Source organism: Myotis yumanensis, unplaced genomic scaffold, assembly GCF_028538775.1.
Source record: "Myotis yumanensis isolate MYYU_CA2020_CCGP unplaced genomic scaffold, mMyoYum1.0.hap1 SCAF_2, whole genome shotgun sequence".
NCBI lineage: Eukaryota > Metazoa > Chordata > Mammalia > Chiroptera > Vespertilionidae > Myotis > Myotis yumanensis.
Genome location: NW_027223753.1, coordinates 159,177,522 through 159,197,688, shown reverse-complemented (window position 1 = coordinate 159,197,688; position 20,167 = coordinate 159,177,522). Strand labels below are relative to the sequence as shown.

At 40.9% G+C, this 20,167-nt stretch overlaps 1 protein-coding gene across 2 annotated transcripts in view; it reads right to left on the bottom strand.

The window, feature by feature from the left end:
• The window catches only part of CASR (calcium sensing receptor), a 102,061-nt gene that overhangs the window by 29,074 nt on the left and 52,820 nt on the right, over nt 1-20,167 (bottom strand). For both annotated transcript variants that reach the window (XM_070406302.1, XM_070406301.1), the window contains exons 2-5: nt 17,379-17,779; nt 15,453-15,759; nt 10,660-11,544; nt 1,888-2,118 (exon numbers count right to left, since the gene is read on the bottom strand). In XM_070406302.1, the coding sequence (XP_070262403.1) occupies nt 1,888-2,118; nt 10,660-11,544; nt 15,453-15,759; nt 17,379-17,563 (1,608 nt within the window). In that variant the 5' untranslated portion in view covers nt 17,564-17,779. The remainder of the gene's footprint in view (nt 1-1,887; nt 2,119-10,659; nt 11,545-15,452; nt 15,760-17,378; nt 17,780-20,167) is intronic.

The window sequence follows — 20,167 nt, the reverse complement described above, 5'->3', positions numbered from 1 at the left end:
CTCTGGAATCTGGGACCCCTCACTCCTTACCTCCTGCCTCTCGCTCCTAACTGCCTGCCTGCTTGCTCCTTACCATTTGGCTCACTGCTCCTTAATGCTGCTGTGGAGGCGGGAGAGGTTCCTGCCACCGCCGCTATGCTAGCCAGCCATGAGACCGGCTTCTGGCTAAGCAGTGCTCCCTCTGTGGGAACGCACTGACCACCAGGGGGTAGCTCCTCTAATGAGTGTCTGCCCCCTGGTGGTCAGTGCACATCATAGTGACCAGTTGTTCTGGTCAATCTGCCATCATGGTCACTGGGCTTTTATGTACATAGATGCTATATTAATAACAGTTTGCATTATTAATTTTTGCATCCTTGATTTTGTTAACTTTGTGAGCTATGTAGGGAAATTATTAATACATTATTTATAGTTAAATATAGATGACACCTTTGTGGCCATTTCTATAAAAAAATGCAGAAGAAAGTGGATTAGACCCAAATATTTGTTGAGTGCCTATGTGTACTAAGTTTGAAGTAACATTTCTGTGGAAAAATTAGATTTAATTTATAACTCTGTCCACTACTTCAGGAACATAAATGACTGAGTTCATAAAGAATCCTTATTATTCATTTTCCAATGTTTACACCCACAGTGTGCACAGGCTGTTATAGGTTATAGAGAACTATACAGGAAATAGTTTCCATGCAGGAAGGGAGATGAGACATACACCTATTAGAGACAATCAATTATGTACATTAATGGAGGTAAAAGATAACCTGGGTGATTTAACAGCAGGGAATCCGTGATAGTATAGCTGATCAATTTAGATTATAGTCAGTTGAAACTTGTGATAATTTAGACAAGGGTGTAATTAGTGAACAGAGTTGTATAACCTCTGGAAGCCCCAAATCTCTGGAAAGCGTTGTGACATGTTTAAAATTGAGAATCCATTCTCTGAGGTAGAGGCTAGCAATAACTCGCACACTGTGGATAGGATTCACTACCTATAGTAGGCCTTTGCATGGGTAACTATCCTACATATTGGGAACCAATAAAATTATAGCATCTGATAAGAAACCCACCAACCAACCTACGGAGCATTTGGTAAAAGATGAAGTTGAATCTTTGGTCACGTTTTATAAAGCAGTTCAAGATACTCAAAAGTGCTATTAGGAAGGCAGACACAAAGAGTAATGTAGTGGGTTTCATCCAGGCACCTTGGGAGAGTTAAGGAGGATTTAACTCTTGTCCAGGATTTGTATTACAGAGGATCTGGGTCCTCAGTAGCCTATTACATTCTGGGACTCAATCACCACAATATGGTCATCATTTTAGCATGTCATGTGTCTTTTCCTGGAGAGCATATTCACTGGGTGACGGGCTTCTGGTTATTAACCAGGCGTCTAGATGCAGTGATACTGAAGGGAGGAGAACCCTGATCATGGTCACAAACATCCTCCTATGTGTTACAGATCTCCCAAGGAGAAAAATAAATGGTCATTTTGGTTAATAAGTCAGCAGCCCTGTGATGTTTGAATCATAGGGGACTATCTCTTTGTGAATTAATTACCCAGGCCCTGCCTTGAGTGATGTTTATGTTTGTTTAAATATTTTGCTCTGGTTGGAGAAAGTTTTAGCTAAGGAAACTATTACTAACCAGGGAGTCAGATTTTTAAAGAATAAAATTGTTTTAAAATAATAAGCATGGGGCTCAGGTTCCAAGGATTCTCTGCTGTACACTAAACACTCATGGATTTCATGGGGACCCTGGCGATGCAGAGTGAGTGAGCTGAGGGAAGTGGACTCATTCTGGAAGTCCAGCAGTGAACAATTCAAGGCCCTCCAAAGCCCAGCACATTTCCTGCCATGGTGGAGGCATCTGGTGTTCAGATGGGCAGCACATACCTCTCTGGAGAACCCACTCCACAGGATTTTCTTCTCATTGATGAAGAGCCTTTCCCCTTTCTTGGCATAGACGTTGTAATATCCAACTTCCTTAAACACAATGGAGCCATCCTCTGGAGAGAGGTGCCAGTTGATGATGGAATAGTTCCCCACCAAGTCACCACATTCATCAAAAGTCACCTGTTCCCCCATATTGTTGGTAAAGTTTAGGTGACGTAAGTGCTTCAGGACCTAAAGAGGAACAGAGATGAATATTCTGAGTATAAGCCACAGGGCTGCCACATATGGTTATGTAGGTTTTTGCACAGTGCAAGGGCAGTAAACTATCTTGATCTAATAAAGTGGAAGGAACATGACTTGAGGAAGAGGCCCCTTTTTCTAATTTATGCTGGGGTACTTCATGTGTTAGCAGCAGCCCTGGTAAGCTAGGGGCTTTACGTGGTACTTAAATTGTACCTGGGGTAGGAAAGACTTTCCTGAAATTAGGGAAGGAAAGGAGAGATATCTCACCAAAGGCCAAGACAAGACTTCTACAGGTGCATTACCATCTGGTGGTGCCCCAGGAGGGATGGGTTTGTAAGCCAGAGCCATTCTTGGTGTTTTCTGAGATGGGCTTTGGGGAAGGAGTGAGGCACTAAGTGCCCTTATAATCGGCACCATCTTTCTCTATGCTACTGCTTTTGTGGAAGCGTCTCGCTACCAAAACTCAAACAGAGGGGAGTGGGAGGAAGAAATAAATGAGGCTGTGGGTGGAGTCCTATTGTAACAGTTATGGCCAATCCCTTATTTTAACAGGGTTTTATGGGTCACAAAGCCTTTGTACAAAAAAAGTAATGATAATAATTACTAAACCTCCCTAGTTATTTTATTCCCTTTGGGGAACAATGCTAAATAATTTATTACCTAATCTAATCTTCACAACAAATAGTACTATTACCCCATTTCAATTTAGGGGGAAACCGAGGCACAGAAAACAAAAGTATCTTTTCAGGGCCATACAACTAGCAAGGGGTGCAAAGCCTGTGCTCTTAATGGGTATGCCTTACAGAAGCATCACTAGGCTCTTGGCTCTGCTTCCTGAGTGCCCCTGACATGGGTCAAGAGGAGGCAGTGGGCACTCAGCAGCTTGTCTTTCACGTGGGACCAGTGCTAGAGGTCACTGAGGCACCAAGAAAGAGTAAGGCACGACCCAGCCTCTAAGTGTAGGGGTGCTCGCTTCCACTGTATCTCAAATCAAATCTAGCTATCTACAAAAAGGAAAATACACTATGACCAAGTCGAGTTTATCCCAGGAATGCAAAGTTAGTTTAGCATTTGACTACATTAACATGCTACAAAAGAGAAACCGTATGATCATCTCCATGGTTACAGAAAACATGTTTATAATCTCCAACTTCCATCCCAGATAAAAACTCTCAGCCATTTAAGAATAAAAGGGAACTTCCTCAATGCTATAAAGGACATCTATGAAAAACCTACATTAGTAACATCATACTTAATTGTAAAAGACTGACTACTGTCCTAGCTGGTCAGTGGATAGAGTATCGGCCTGTGGAATGGAACATTGGCCTGCGGACTGAAGGGTCCCGGGTTTGATTCCAATCAAGGGCACATGCTCAGGTTGTGGGCTCGATCCCTAGTAGGGAGTGTGCAGGAGGCAGCCAATCAATGATTCTCTCTCATCATTAATGTTTCTATCTCTCCTTTTCCCTTCCTCTCTGAAATCAATCAAAATTTATTTTTAAAAAAGACTGACTGCTTTCCCCCTAAGATCATGAACAAGACAAGAAGTCTGTTCCTACTGTGGCTGTACTGGAAGTTTTAACCAGGCTGGATCAGGCTGATTTAGGATAAAAACATAAAGATCTAAGTTCTACACTCAAACAAAAACAAATAAGCAAGCAAACAAACAAAAGAACTTTCAGATAAAGTGAAAAGACATAGGATTCACTTTTTAAAAAATTTACCATTGAGGACCACAGAATTTAAGGCTTTTATGTAATTGGTTGAACTTAAACCTATATATTGAAAAGCAAATTACTGAAAACTATAGTATAGGATAAAGGGCCAGTACAATTTCTTTCTTTGAGCTATAACTATAATCAATGTTCTGTGTTCTGACTTAAAAAGAAAAATAACCTTCCAGATTAAGACAAAGAAACAAACAGACAAACAGGAAAATATTAGTAGAATTTGTTTTAAAATGTGCTAGAAGATTTTACTTAATAGTGGTAGGGTAGACATATCATAAGAATTGTGGTTTTCATAGGATAAAATGTTAATTTTCTCTTTATGAAAGAAAAAGAGAAGTTTTGGATTTTTTGGGGGAAATATTTCCTTTGTGATCTTTTAAGAAAGCTACAGCTAAATATCATATTTTACATGTCAATTTTAAAAAAAATATGTGTTTTATTGATTTTTACAGAGAGGAAGGTTAAGGGATAGAGAGTTAGAAACATCGATGAGAGAGAAACATCAATCAGTTGCTTCCTGCATGCCACCTATTAGGGATCAAACCCGCAAACAAGGTACATGCCCTTGACTGGAATCGAACCTGGGACCCTTCTTCAGTCCACAAGCAGACACTCTATCCACTGAGCCAAACTGTTAGGGCTACATGTCAAGTTTTTTATTATGAGCACACATTTAATTTTCAGTAAATACTCAAAATATGGAATAAACTTATTATAAAACTTCCACCAATTTGTTAAGGAAAAAGGGAGTTGGAATCACCATCTTATCTAATAATAGACAAACATGGTAATTGACTGTACCTTTGCTATGCCTCCCATTGGCTAATCAGCTCGATATGCAAATTAACCACCAACAAAGATGGCGGCTAATTTGCATACTGCAGGCAGGGCAGGACAGCGCCATCCTGCCTGCCCTGCCGCCATCCGGGCCTGCTATCTGCGACCCAGGGTGGTGGGCGTCCGTGTGCGACCCAACCCGGGGCAGCCGGGCGGGGCAGCAGTGATCGGCCGGCCCGCCCGGGCGTCCTGTGTGCGACCCACCCGGGGTGTCCCGTGTGCAACCCGACCCGGGGCGGCGCCCCAACCCCCGGATTGGCCCTCCTGTGTGTATGACCTGGGGAGGCGGGGCAGGCACCTAGGGATCGGGCCTGCCATCTGCCACCCAGGGAGCGGGCCTAAGCCAGCAGATGGTTATCTCCCGAGGGGTCCCAGACTGCGAGAGGGCACAGGCCGGTCTGAGGGGACTCCCCCCAATGAGTGCAAGAATTTCGTGCACTGGGCCTCTAGTAGTGCAATAATGTTTTAGTAACAGCTGAGCATTACCTGAAGAGAAGGGTAAGTACAAAAAAACAACTGTTCCATATAAGAATGATGACAGCAGTACACCAGAAGATTAAAGGCTATGGATCAGTATCTTTACTATGAAACCATCAGTTGACCTGGCTAGGCTCTCAGGAGCTAGAAAACATGTGCCCAGAGAACCATCTGGGTACATGGTTCTTTTAACAGTTACCTTGGCCTCATCAGAGAAAGAATGCCTGTGGCAGATGTTGCCTTTCTTATTATTGGCTAAATATGACTTTGGGCAAGTCATTTTGGCTTTTCTGAGTCTTACTTTCCTCACCTACAAAAGAATAATACTCAAGACTAATATTTACTGAACACTTATATATATGCAGTATCCTAAGTACCTTATACATACGAACTAATGTTATCCTCATAATAAATTTATGTTTCATATCTCCATTTTTCAGGTGAAGAAATTGAGACACATTAAATGACTTCCAAAGGTCATAAAGTTATTAGGTAGCAACTGGGATTTAAATCCAGTTAGTCTGGTTCTAGAGTCCAAACTCTTAACTATTTCACTATATACTACTACGCAGGTGTAGGAGTCAGAGTAGACAGTATCTATTAAGTTGTCTATCCCTAGTTACAATAGGTTAACTAGTATACAACCGAGGTTGAGAAAATGGACATATTTTAAAAGTGGGAGGTGGAGACATGTATAATACTATGGCAACACAAGAGGCCATAATAGGAAAAGGGTAGAAACTGAGTGACATCCAGATCTCCATGAAAGGCCTGTACTTTCCCACCCATGGGACTTTCCATTGTTTTGTATTCTCAATCAACTTACATAGAATAAAATACACCCAGTTTAAGAGTATAGTTCTGAGTTTTGGCAAATGTATATGTCTGTGTAACTGCCACTACCATCACTCCCAAAGGTACCGTGATGTCCCTTCCAAATTAATCCCACCCCCACTTGCAGCCCTAGGCCACCGCTGATCTGTTTTCTATCATTAGAGGAAGAATATCGTATAAATAGAACACACAGTTATGTATTCTTTTTTTTTTTGGTCTGAATATTTTCCACGTAACATAATGTTTTTGTGATTCACCTTCATTGTTGGGTGTGTTTGCCTTTGCAGTTTACATTTCCTCCAAGGAACAGATCCTTTCCACAAATCCTATCCAGCCTTCAAGGTCCAACTTGAATGACATCTTTTATTTTCTTCTTTACTTCAAATCCTAACCTGAATAGTGTTTCATCATCACAGCAGGCATATAAATAAAATCATATGAGTGTTGAATTTTTCGAGTTAAAAATTTCACCCTGTCCATTAATAATCAATTATTTAACCTCCCCCTCTACTCTTGGCATCACTTTCAAACACAGAGGGACAGTGGCACAAGATGCACAAAGTACCTCATTCACATGGACTAAGAGGGAGAGTTCACACAGATAAGGATCCTATTGCTTCTTGCCCACTTCCTGTGCTAAGAGCATAGGGAAAATCCTTGACCAATTCCCTTCTCTAACCTCAGCCTTATTTTCTGGCTCCATCTTTTGCATCTCCTTTGGCTCTCACCTCAATTCACTTCCCCTCTCCCAACCCCCAACAGTACCAGCAATTCCTGGAAAGATCAGTTTTGTTTGGCTTCTGTTATTACCATGGAACTGTCATCATGCATGCCTGTTTTTTTTGGGTCTACTGAGTGGTTTGTGTATGGTGGAGGAAAGTAGGAAGCATGCCTTGTGCACAATCATCCTGACAGAAGAAGAAGGCAGTTCCATACTTACTTACATGATGCCCCATTCAAACTTGATTGTTGGGCGTGTGACCCAGGTTCTTCCAATCACAGCCTAGAATACACTGGCCAGTGCTTGATTCAGGGTTGAATAATTCTCTGCAAAGGACTCTAAGTAGTGTTGTCAGGTCAAATCAACTAGACTGCTACTCATTCATTCCGTTATTCTACACATATTCAGGTGCCAGGTGTTCTGGACACAGTGCTGAATACAAACGTGGTTCCTGCCCTCATGAAGCTTAGAGTAGTATAATGGGGGAAATCACAGTGAAGAGAGAGCTGATGAGCAGCGCGAGGAGGGTCGGGGCAGGGGGTGTCTCCGTGGAGGTCAGGAGGTAATTGTGTGTTGTATGCTCATAAATTACCTGTTAGTATTACTTTTGAGGCATATGAGTTAGTTGGTTGACAAATTTTAAGGGGGGAGGGGAAGAAATGGTCAACAAAATAAAATTATAATTGACCTTACTATTTCAGTCAACTGAAGAGCTTTGGAAGCTTAAGTTGGGTGTATAAATGGCAAAAATGAGGAAGAAAGAATGGCCAGAAAGTGCGTGTGTGTGTGTGTGTGTGTGTGTGTGTGTGTGTGTGTGTGTGTGGTATGACTTGAAAAGACTTTCAGGAGACAGTAAATTTTAAAAAAGTTAAAAGTTTGCTGTGGACAATGATAGACAACAACAATGGCTCTTTGGGTGTGGGATAGTATGTAAGCAAAAATTCTATGCCAAAAGTAATTAGTGTTTTGTGGGAAGGTGCCAGAATACTTGGCTTATAAAACAATTGAGAGAAGGTGGAATTCCAGGCTGAGATTCTTGGATTAGATTGTATAGATTGTATGGGTGATAAGTTTCCATGTAGGTCTTAATAATGAGTGTGAATCATTGCTGGTCCATCTTCTGATAGACACACGGCCAAGATCTTAAATTCCAGAACGCCCACCCAACTGCCTGGAATCCTGAGGTTCAAAGGAGACTTAAAGCACAGGACATTTTGGCTGGTACTCACATGTTATTCCTCTTTAGAGCTCTGGCCTTATTTTCCTGTTTCCTCTCCTGGATGAATTACACCAGACTGTATGTGAGTCAGGAGGCCACATCTTTACCTGTACTAGGGTCAGCTGAGGTGTCTGTGTAGAGAACACTTTATTTTGCTGTTTTCCTTCTCTTTCCACCTTTTTTTCGTAATAGCATCCTGATTTAACGTGGAGGATCTATTCCCTGCCTTACTCTCAGTCTACGAAGTCTAGCTTAAGGGATGAATATGTGGCCCTGGACTGGTCAATCAATGTGGATTTTGGGACTTTTACAAGAGATCCTGGGAAGTAAGGAGAGCCTAGCAGCAAGGATTTTATGAACCTGAAACTGTTGTTAATCCTGAGGATTAAGGAAGAGAGACATGGAGATGAAAGCATCTAGTTGTACTTCTGAGATGTTCAGTATTATGAGCTACTAATAATGTTCCTTCTTTTGTTTAAGCCCATTGGTTTGCATTTTCTATAGCCTACAACTAAAAGTTCATATGTTGACTATAGCCTGATTCTTGGCTTTTTTCTCATATGTCCAAGCTTTGATCTTGATCATCTGGGTCTTATATCCTTGCCTGGGAGAGGATTTACTGAAGAGCAGAATGTCAAAGTACCCACTGGAAGTGTTTTCCCCTTCAACCCCACCCTGGCTCTATAGGCTCTCAGAAGCTGGGTTCCTCTTTCCAGGGGATGTGCAAGGGAAGAGAGAAAAGACATTTACTCAAAGATTGTCTATTTATTTCTTCTTCTTAAAACTCCATAACTTAGAGTCATGGCTTTTGAATTCTTTTTGGTCTTTGACCTTCATTAAAGCTCCTCTTTCTTTGACAGGGTTGGGGATGGGGGTGTGTGCAGTGCAAGGAAGGAAACTTTAAGGACCTCAAAGAGATTAGAAACTTCAGCTAACAATGATGTCTGAGTAAGGTATTTCCCACACAAGGACAACTAAAATTGTGTGTGTCCTGACTCATTCTGCCAACCCTCAACAGTCACTCCTTATCTCCTGAGAATCTCTAACATGAGTGACACAGGTTGTACATTCTTTGTGTCTCGGTATCTTTCCCAAAGGGTCTATGGTGATTTGGTTCTGTGTACAAAGCTACTTTAGTGTTTTTTTCTAATTGATTAATTAGAGACATATTGAAATCCTACTATAATAACCACCATCTGTTTAGAGTTCAAAAATTTACAAATTGCTTTCATATACATCATCTCATTTCATCTTCAAAAGAACCTAGGGTGGCCCTGGCTGGTATTGCTAAGTGGTTAGTATGTTGGCCCGAGCACCAAAGGGTCTCAGGTTTGATTCATGGTCAAGGGCATGTATTTGGGTTGCAGGTTCACCATCTAAAAATCAAGGTACGTTTATCTATCAATAGACACCCAGGTTGCTTTCATATCTTGGCTATTGTAAATAATGCTACAATGAGCTTAGAAGTGCATATATCATTTTGAATTACTTTTTGTTTTCTTCAAATAAAGATGTGGTATATAATTACATATAATGGAATATTACTCAGCAATAAAAAAGAATGAAATCTTGGCATTTGCAACAACATGGATGGACCTAGAGGGCATTATGCAAAGTGAAACGAGTCAGGCAGAAAAAGACAAATTAGTATGGTTTCACTTATATGTGGAATCTAAAGAACACACAAAAACAACCAATCAAAGAAAACACAACAGAAATGGACTCCTAGAAATAGAGATCAAAATGATGGTTATCAGAGGGGAGGCGGAGTGAAGGGATGGGTAAAAAGGTGAAGGGGAATATGGTCAATAATATTGTGGCAAGGTTACATGGGGACAGGTTATTACTAGACTTAGTGTGGTAATCACATTGTAAGGTATATACATGTTGAATCACTATATCGTACACTTGAAACTAATATAATATTGTATACCAACTATACTTAAAAAATAAAAATCAAGATACATATGCAAGACATGAATGGTTATGTAAGACATAAGTCAGGTCAGACTTATCTTCATAAGTTCTATGAAATGAAGAGATTATGATGTCTCTCCTACATGTAATTTAAAAATATAAAACTAGACTAAACCATAGAATGAGTGTTGGAATTCCACTTAAGTTCTGATTATTTTCTATTGTAACTATTTCAGTGCTTCTTTTTGAAATGTCCAATATCAAATACTTTTAAGGCAAGCTTTATCTGTACCTTTGACTTGCTTGTGTCCTAAGCTTAAATGGTCTACTGGGTGGTTTAGTACATTATATTTTGAGTAATATAATTGCAAAGTGGTGACTATACACAGTAACACTAGTTTTATGTCTGTTAGCATATGAAATGTAATAAATACTAAAAAAATACTTGTTACAGCAGTATCTGTAAATTAAAGTATTAGAAAAGCATCCTCCCCTCAGTACTAAATCTATCCCAGGATATTAAAAACCTTTTAGGGGCCATACTGTAAGTATTCTGAACCACTAGGCTAAAGGACAATTGAGCCAAAACTTTAAACAGATATTCAAATTAAATTACTATCAATTGTTCAGAGTCAGTTGCTCAGACATTTGTAAAGACAATTTGAATTCAAAGCTACATTTAGTGACCTTATTAGGATCTTGTCGTTTTGCGGTAACCATTTTATCCGTTTTGCCCAGATTGGCTAAACTCTGCTCTATTACACAGAGAACTGCTATCTAAGTGAAGGATGTACCTGCCAAGCCTCAACCTTCTTGATGTCGGCACAGGAACCGTTGGTGAAGAGCCCTCTCCCAGGTAAGCACGTGTATATATCTTGCAGGGCGTGAGCAATGGAGTAGACGGCTAAGTAGACATTGTAGGATATCCGTAAGTGTGTATAATCCATGTAAGGGGTCTCAACACTGCTGATGTTCTCATCCCCTGTACAGAGAGGTCGGAAGACAGTGGAGCTGTTGCTTATCCTGCCACCACCTTCTTCTTGACCTCTCAGGAAGGTGTCCATGGGTAATGGTCCTTTAGCACCTTCTTGGAGGTGGCAGTTAAATGTTTCTTCCCAAAACTCCTTGGCAAAACCATTGTGGGCAGATTTCCTGGGATGGACTTTCTGCAAGAATTCCCGGAAGCCTGGGATCTGCCCGGCCTTCAGACCAAATCCAATAGTGCCTCCGACCACATGGAAGTACTCCGGCATGGCGATCAGAGAAGAGCTGGCCCAGGCCTCACTGGCCAGCCAGATCCTGCCCGTGATATTGCGCCGAACGATCTCCTTGATGAGGGGTTCAAGGTCTGGGCCACTGGAGAAGACGACGATGACTTTGGCTGTGGAATTCTGGATTACCTCTACTACCTGCTGGATCTCTTCCTCATCAGAGTACTGGGAGATGAGTTCACTGAAGTCAATGCAGATGTCCCTCTCCTCGGCTTCTTCTCGGAATTTCTCAATCCCTGGCCGGCCATAGTCGTCATCAGCTGCAATGGTGCCCACCCAGTTCCAGCGGAAATACTCAATAATGTCTGCCATGGCGGTGGCCTGGTGCTCATCATTGGGGATGGTACGGAGGAAGGACTTGAACTGATTCTTATTGCTGAGGAGTCTGCTGGAGGAGGCATAACTGACCTGGAAAGAATACAGAACACAGAATGAATGAATGGGGGAGGTGCTAGGTGAGCCTCAAGGCTGTGTGGAGGTGGCTTGTTGAGCATTTATTAATATAATTTATCAAATATGTTTTTCACTGCAGACACGATGAAAGGGTGAGGACAACCAGAATCTCCAGTGTGAGCATCCAAGCACCTGTCAGTCAGTCTATCAGGGAGCATTCTAATTCGCAGGGGGTGGGTCTTCACAATGCTACCCTCAAAAATGGATCTGGCGGGGGAATGTCAAGGGGGGGCGGAATAAGAAGGAGACATATGTAATACTCTTTGTAATGCTTTAAGTAATATATATATATATATATATATATATATATATATATATTTGAAAAAAAAATGGGTCTGGCCATAAAGTCAGCTCAACAATAGTAGGATCCACTTATTCTTTCACGGAGAGTATTTATGCCCTGTCCCATCATTTCTCCTCACCTCCTCGGTACTGCCTCTTGGTTACGCTATACCCATGTACACATCTTCTGCTTGTTGGGTCCAGGTTCTGATATGAACATTTTAGCTCCCCCTTTACTGCGATGAACACATTTTCCATGATTCACTTCTGAAAGGTATAGGTTCCCTTTGGGTTATGAACCTAAGTCTCTTCAGAGGAGCCCCAAGGGGTTCCCCTTTCCTAGTCTGCCTAGTTCCTCTCTTCCTGTCCATCTCTAGTCTCTAGCTGTTCACTCTCTTCCCTCCCCCTTCTCCCCGTCCTCCTCCCCACAGTACTTTAGATAAAAGTATCCTTAATTGCAGTCATTTACAAGAACTGTTAATCTTTTAGGCTCAATTAGTCATTAGGTTTATTAGGCTCAATTTCCCTGCACCACCATAACAATGACATACATTATTAAATGTAGTCAGAAATACATCCTTTCGCCTCCTGGCTTCTCAGTGGGTTCTGTCACCATTCAGAGCCCCTTCCTCTGTTCATTTCAGGTGATGGCCTAGGCCTCTTGACAGGCTTTTAGGTGGGTCTCTAAAACCTAGAGAGGCTGAAAAGGAACCATGGAAAGCTGCCTTGCTGTGTTTCCACTTTCTTAGACATAGCCCGTTCTATATTTGAGGCACCAAGGGAAGAAAGCCTTTTCTTAGATGGTAAAAGATCATTGCCTGCAGAAGTATCTGAATATCATGTAAAGCATTTGTTAGTACAGAGCTTCCCAACTCCCCTCCCCCTCCAACATTGTGGCTAACACAGAAAATGAGGTTAATGGAAGAGGCTGAGCAGCCCTGGTGGAGGGTGCTCTGACTTAGCCATCCAAAAATTTGAGGGGATCAATATCTTGGCAGGCTTTGGCCTATCTGTAGCACTCCTGTGTGTCCTGGCTCACCAGTTAGGAAGTTCCAAGTTATTGGACCATTTCTTCTGAAGAACAAAAAAGCATTTTTATATTTAATGGAATTTCTTTTAGGTAATGAGGGATGTTAATATCACTTTTTCTCCAGTTTTCTAGAGAGATTTTTAAACTTCTTAAAAATATGAAGTTAAAGAAATTTTGGAGAATGCCTTATTAGATATTTATCACCAACTAAAACAATTAATTTCCTATGTTCAGTGTTTTTAAAATGAATTTTTCTAAAATGTTTCTTCTTATCAATGAATCGTTTCTATACCAAAACATAAAAGGCATTGGTCTATGAAAAACTGGACCAATCTTGCTAATGGGCAGGCATATTTTTAAAATAAAAACTTTGAATTTGGAAGTTATAATATGAAATTGACAAAAAAATTTTTGTTCAGAATAAGCCCCTGCTTGCTGTACTGTGGGAGTTAATGAGATAGATAGTGAGATTAAATAATTTGTTGAGATGCTCTATTTGCAGACCCAACCAATAGGCTTCTAAATCAGGTTTTTGCAAATGAAAAACATACTTGGGCATTTTTAAATCCATTCATTATTGCTTACTTTTTGATTTTTGAAAATTTGGCCAAAAAGGGTTTTAAAGGAATACAATTGAAAAACAAACATATCCCTCATGTGTATGTTTCTCTTAAAGAATGCATTCATAACATTTGTTCAGTGGGGGGATAAACACCACTTTTTACTCCCTCCCGCTGCAAAAACCCTTAAAAAAACACAAAAATTTTTTTATTATTAGGGGAGAATTTCATGGATGATTCACTAACCTGTTCTGACCACAACTTACTATGGTTAGAACAGGCTAGCTGGTCTGCTCGTTCCATCCACTTGGTGGCGTGAGTGGCACAGAAATACCACTGACCCCACCCTGCAGAGCTGTGGTTCCCAACTCTGCTGCACATTAGAATTGCCTGGGGAACTTCCCAAACTCCCAACACCCAAGCTGCATCTCACATCAATGAAATCACGATCTCTGGGAAATAAGACCCAGGAATCAGTATCTTGAAAACTCTCCAGTGATTCCAACATGCAGCCAGGGCAGAGAACCACTGCTGTAGATACACTTACATTGGTTTGACTGATAATCACTGTTGTCTTCTCAGCACTTCTAATATTTAAATTCAAGTTAAAGTTATCTTTCATTCAAATCACAAAAAATTAAAATCTTTCCCTTCATGTTCTTTATTGATGACAATTACATCTTATACCTGCTGGACATGAGATCACAACAATCTACTTTAACTGTGTATTGAAAATAATACTGCACCATATGTGAAACTTAAAAGATACACATTTGCATTTTGCCCAACACATTCACTTTGTTAGATCATTTTAGCACAAAAGTTACAGAGCCAGGGCTTCCCCATGGGAAACACCTTTAATTCCCTGAAAGTAAGGATCCGGGAAATGATGGCAAGACTTTCTCAGTTGTCACGTGTATGTAAAGGGATAATGGCTAGCATCCAGCAAAACAAGGACCTCACAACATAGAAATGTGGATTTATCGAAGGAATTTATACATTTTAAATATTAGACATAAAAATTTCAAAATTTGATTTTTAAAATGTGATTTAAAATTTAATTTAAAAATTGATATAAGAAATATATCACAATTGAGCTGATTCTCCCACCCATGGACATTTAGGTTGTTTCCAATTTTTCACTATTATAAAATGATGTCATAGATCTATAAATATTGGCATGAGAAAAGGTTTGCTCTATAGTATTAAGGGAGAAAAATTAGGTTGTAAAATGACATTTAAAGTTTGCTATCTTCTTTTTTTGGTGAAAAAAATATGCAACTTTGAACAAACACTTATCAAAGCACATGTTTCAGTCAATGTGCAATTCACTGAAAATACAGACATCTCCCCACCTATGCTGACTTCCTAGAGGGTGGAGATGCTTCTTCATATACACTCTATAAATAATTGTTAAATGGAATAGAATATTTTCCATTTCTAGAATCTGCAACCAAGTTCCTGTTTTGTAAGAAAACATGCTTTGCTTCTCTCTGAGCTAAATTTCCAACCAGATAGTTGAGAGGAAGAGATGTTTAAGGGAGTAGAAAAGGATTAGGGACATATTTGGGGTTTGAAGGGCTTGATTAACGCATATGGTCTCATACCTTTTAGTAAAGGCAGAAGAAAGGTCATTTACTAAAGGAATGGCGTGGAAATTAAAGAACTGAACACTTCGGGGGGAAAAGTTCTATGCAAGGTATACAAATAAATAAATAGAAGTCATAACAAAGTGTTACATAAGGTATATTTAAATGAATTTTGGAAGACTTGTGAAGGTCTAGTTGATGTTGATATTGGGGGGGTGGGGAGGGTCTCAAAAATCCCCAATGGTCATGATCCAATGTCCCAAGTAATTAAAAGGACTTTTGTGTCCATGTAAAGCCAGAGAGAGGAAAAGAGCAAACTGTTTGGACACCGAGGATGGCAGCCCCCCAAGGCGGTTCTCCTGACCCCAGCCCACATTGCCCCATCTAAGAAGGCCCGGATACCTGGGGAATGTAGAAGAGCCCCAGCAGGTTTGCCACGGCTGTGGAGATGCCCGAGCCGGTTGCCCCCACCACAGCAATGGTAGAGGGGATGTGCTGTGAGCAGTTGCAGAACTCATCAAGGTTCAAAGAATCAATTTTGTTCTGGGCCACAAAACTCAGGGTGGCCTCCAAGGCTTTAGAAACGGTGTTGCAAGTGTCGAATATCCGGTATCCCAGCGTCATGTTGGGAAGAAGGGCCGGGCTGCTGTTTATTTCCTCTATGGCAAATATCATAGCTTGTAACCAGCGAAACCCCCGAAAATTGTACCTGGAAGAAAAAAGAAATGGAAGAACATGGAAAGCTTTCCGGTCACCTACTCTAGAGTAAGGACTGGGCAAAGCTGGGTTGGCTCTGTTACTTTTTGGTTTCATGACATTGGGTTCTTTGAGACTCAAGGTCCTCTCTGTAAATGGGGATAACACAGTCCTCATAGGGTGGCTGGGAACAGGCGATAATTATGCAAAAGTCTCAGCATGGTGCCTCACAGAGTTAGGGAATAATACGAATAAAGACTGTTATTAGTAACAGAACTAATAATTTGTATCTGACTCACCCAGCAAAGAATTTGAGGTTCCTTGGTAATATAGAGATTTAAAAAGAAAAAGGACTAGGGAAAATAAAAATAGATTAGGATTTTAATATGTAGGAGCCCAAGAATAACCTCAGAGTTGCAAAGTCACAAATTTAGACCACGAAAGTCCTGGAGGTCAAAGGGGAAAGGGAAATGGGTGGTGTCACCTTTGTAAATAAACAAGTAAGCAAATGTTATGCATAGAAAGGTTGTTCACAAGCATTGGTTATTTCTGGGTGGTGGAATATGATTTTAAAATTGTGTGCTTTTGGTTTATTTTTACTTCCTCTTTTTAAAAAATGAGCATGGATTGCTCTTCAAAGGACATTGTTTTAAGTAAAAATCAAGCAAATTAACCCAGAGAAATAGGGTCAGTGACATAGTTTTATCCTCTGAAGACTTGGCTCAGAGTCAAGGCTCCAAAAATGTGCTGAGTCAGTGTATCTGTGCCCAAAACAACTCTGCAGGTTCTCCCTTTGCATCGTGGGCTGTACTACTTGAACTCTATGACAGGAGGTGAGAAATACAATCTCCACTATATCGTTTAGGGTGCTGAAGGTCCCGATCTAACTTTTAATGTCTTCTCTTAGTCATTTTCTTTACGTTTCTGTTATTTAATTATTTGTTTAAAATCTGAAAAGTTATGAAGAGATATTACAGGATTTTTCATTACATAAAACATCGGTACTGTTAAGCTAATTTTGCTATCTTTCTTAGTATAATACATATTATTTAATGTGAAGCTTCTTGCTTGATCTTAGGTATGCATGTGGCACATGCACGACTCTGACCAGCAGGGTGCAGCAAAGGGGCTCCTGTCCACATGGGTTATGTGAAGGATATAATCAGGATCAGTAAAATTCTGCACTTAGTTTTTCTGAATTCCTAAGAAACATGTGAGAATGTTATCTAATTTGTGAGCTCTCACTAGCACATAAATAAAATCCAGTTTTTTTTAAAGAATAATCTTACTTTTCATTTTCATTTTTCAGCTACTAGGAAGACCAAGGAAAAGTATTGGATCACTTTTGGAAATTGCAAATCTCAAAATGAAGGTGCTATTCTCTCTTAGAAGATGGGTCAAGACTTGGGGTGCAGTAATGGTCTCTGATGTCCAGGTTAAGGAAGGTGATAATATACTTTGGAAAAATTTCTTTAAAAAGTCAGGGGTGGGAGGATAATAAATTTCAGCATGATTACCAATCACCATTTTTGAAAAGGGAAAACCAAGTTTGAAGAATTGTTTTGGGTTTGGTACAGCTTTTCTCCAACCACCCAGAAGAGAAGAGATTTTTGACTTGGCTCCTTCCCTTACCTGATACATTCCACAGACTCTGGCCTTGACTTTAGATCTTGATCTTTGGCTGCTACTCCAAAATGAATAGGAAAGAGTCCCCCGAGGATAATGTCCCCTTTCTTCTGAGCTCGCTGGTCCGGCCCATAGGCAGAAGTGTGCCAGGTAAATGCCAAGAGGATCAAACAGCAGCTATAAAGCGCCATAGTTCTGCTTCCTCTCCAGAGGGAGAGACAAGAAGTGCTGAAGTTTGGTGCAGTTCACTCCTTGCGGTGGGGGCACATGCCTACAGAGTGATTAATAACAGAATGGAAGTCGTGGTGTTTGAATGTCCGTTTCTGCCGTTTCCATTGCAGACTAGTAAGGTGGATGGTCCTTGAATCTTTAGAAGCCACATCATGTAGAGACTGCTGTGAGCCTTTCTAAGAGAAAAGAGAGACAAAATGAATTCAACTAAGCCTAAATCTCCATCTTGTTATGACGATTGCAACAAAGGTGGCTCAGAATTTCTATTTAGAGAAGCCGTAGGGTAGCAGGGGAAGGCATGGTTCAGAATCTCATTTTTATAGCACCTCATATAAGATACAGAAAAGTTTAATTGCTCATGTAGGAGAAGGACTGTGTTCAGTTGTGAGGGCCACATTAAAAAAATATATATAATTTATTTCAGAGAGGAAGGGAGTAGGAGAGATAGAAACATCAGTGATAAGAGAGAATAATTGATTGGCTGCCTCCTGCACATCCCACAATGGGGATTGAGCCTGAAACCCTGGCATGTGCCCTGACCAGGAATCAAACCGTGACCTCCTGGTTCATAGGTCGACACTCAACCACTGAGCCACACTGGCTAGGTGAGGGCCACATCTTAAAGAGGCCATTGATAAGCTAAAGCCTCCATTGATGTTGCTGCTGGATTTTAATCCATTTGTCCTTCTGTGTAATTAATACATAGGCAATTGGCAATTCCTTGTATAATAATAATACCTTATTGAGCACATATGTTCTTATGAGTCATATTTAAGTTTACATCTGACTTTAAATCAAACAAAAATGTCAGGAAGGCCAGTTATTCTTTATTACGGTAGCCTCCCTTTTTTGTGCTTCCTCAACACAGATCTCTGGTTACAATTTATAACATGACACTCCACAAACCTGTGAAGACTAGTTCTTGAAAAGGATACAAATAAACCAAGAGTCCAGCTATGTTCTACAAAGCTCAACAGCTGGATCTGCTTTAGCATGGCTGTCCTAGAAGAAACTCTCTGTTCTTCTCACTCCATACTCTCTATTATCCACTCTGTGGGTCAACAATTACATGTTGATGTTAGCTACACAGCCTCCCTTGAGTTTCAGGCCCAAGCATCCAACCACCAACCGGACATCTGCACTTGAGTGTTCCACAGGTGCTTCCAACTTGTCCCTCCACCATTTTCTATCTCAACAAATGACATGCCATCCACGAAGACACAACATAAGGGTCATCCTTATCTCCTCCCTCTTCTCATCATTGTCCTTCATATTCAAACGAGCATCAAGCCTCGTAGATTGTACTTCCTAAATATCTCTGGAATCCTCCCACTCCTTCCCATTTCCAAGGCCATGTTAAGTCCACCAACATTTCTTACCTGGATTTCTGCAACTATTTCCTCACTGGCCTTCCTTCCTCCAGTTATGTCCCTTTGCAACCCACTGTTGCAAATCATTTGAAGCCATGGAACAAGTGGTTTGGAGCACCGGCTCTGAAGTTAAATGTGGCTTTGAATCATAATTCCACTATTTCCTAACATATGACTTTGGGCAAATCACTTAACCTCTGTGATCTCAATAAACTAATGCATAGATATCCATTAGCAGAGTGTAGTTAGTAAATTCACAGAAAATGCCAGTTGTAATGAGTACCTTTCCAGCCTCACTTTTGCTAAACTTCCCCTTGAACTCCCCACTCCAGCCATAGTGAACTTTCTTCAGATCCTCAAATGCACCAGCTTCTTTTATTTAAAAAAAAAATATTTCAGAGGGGAAGGAAGAGAGAGATATAGAAAAATCAATGATGAGAGAGAATCATCCTGCACACCCCCCACTGGGAATTGAGCCTGAAACCTGGGCATGTGCCCTGACCAGAATCGAACCATGACCTCCTTGCTCATAGGTCAATGCTAAACCACTGAGCCATGCCAGCCAGGCCACCAGGCTTGTTTTATATCCCCAGACCTCATACATGATGCTCCCCTTATTGGTCTATCTGGCCCAAACTTGGTCTGGAAAACATCTGCTTATCTTTCAGATGTCCATAACTTCAGAGGCATGGCTGAGGGGTAGCAGTGAGGAAAACATGGTGAACTGTGAGGCCTTTGTGTAAATGGAGAAAAGAGCTCCTCTGGGGGCAGACACAGTCCTGGGCCAATGTGAACCTATTGCCTGGGGAGTGAAACACAGGCTGGATTTCCACCTATGCTAACACCTCAGTTGTGCAATAAGCAATTTATAGGACTTTTCAAGGAGGCCTTCCCTGAACCCTCAGACCAGGTAGGTCCACCTGTCATAGTCTTTTATATCTTGGATCTTGGAGTTCCCTTCTTGATAGACTCATCAAACTTTATATAATTAAATGCATAAATGTCAAGCTCTTATCCATTGTCATATGCACCCCTTGTCTCTTAAGATCCCCACCTCCTCCTACAGCCATTCAAGAAGAGGGTGCTGAGCCCCACGTGGCATGAGCAGCCCAGCAGATAGATACTCAGCATTCATGGAAGGGCCTCCAGTAATGTCTAAACAATACTAACCATCCCGGTTCTCTAACTCCAGTC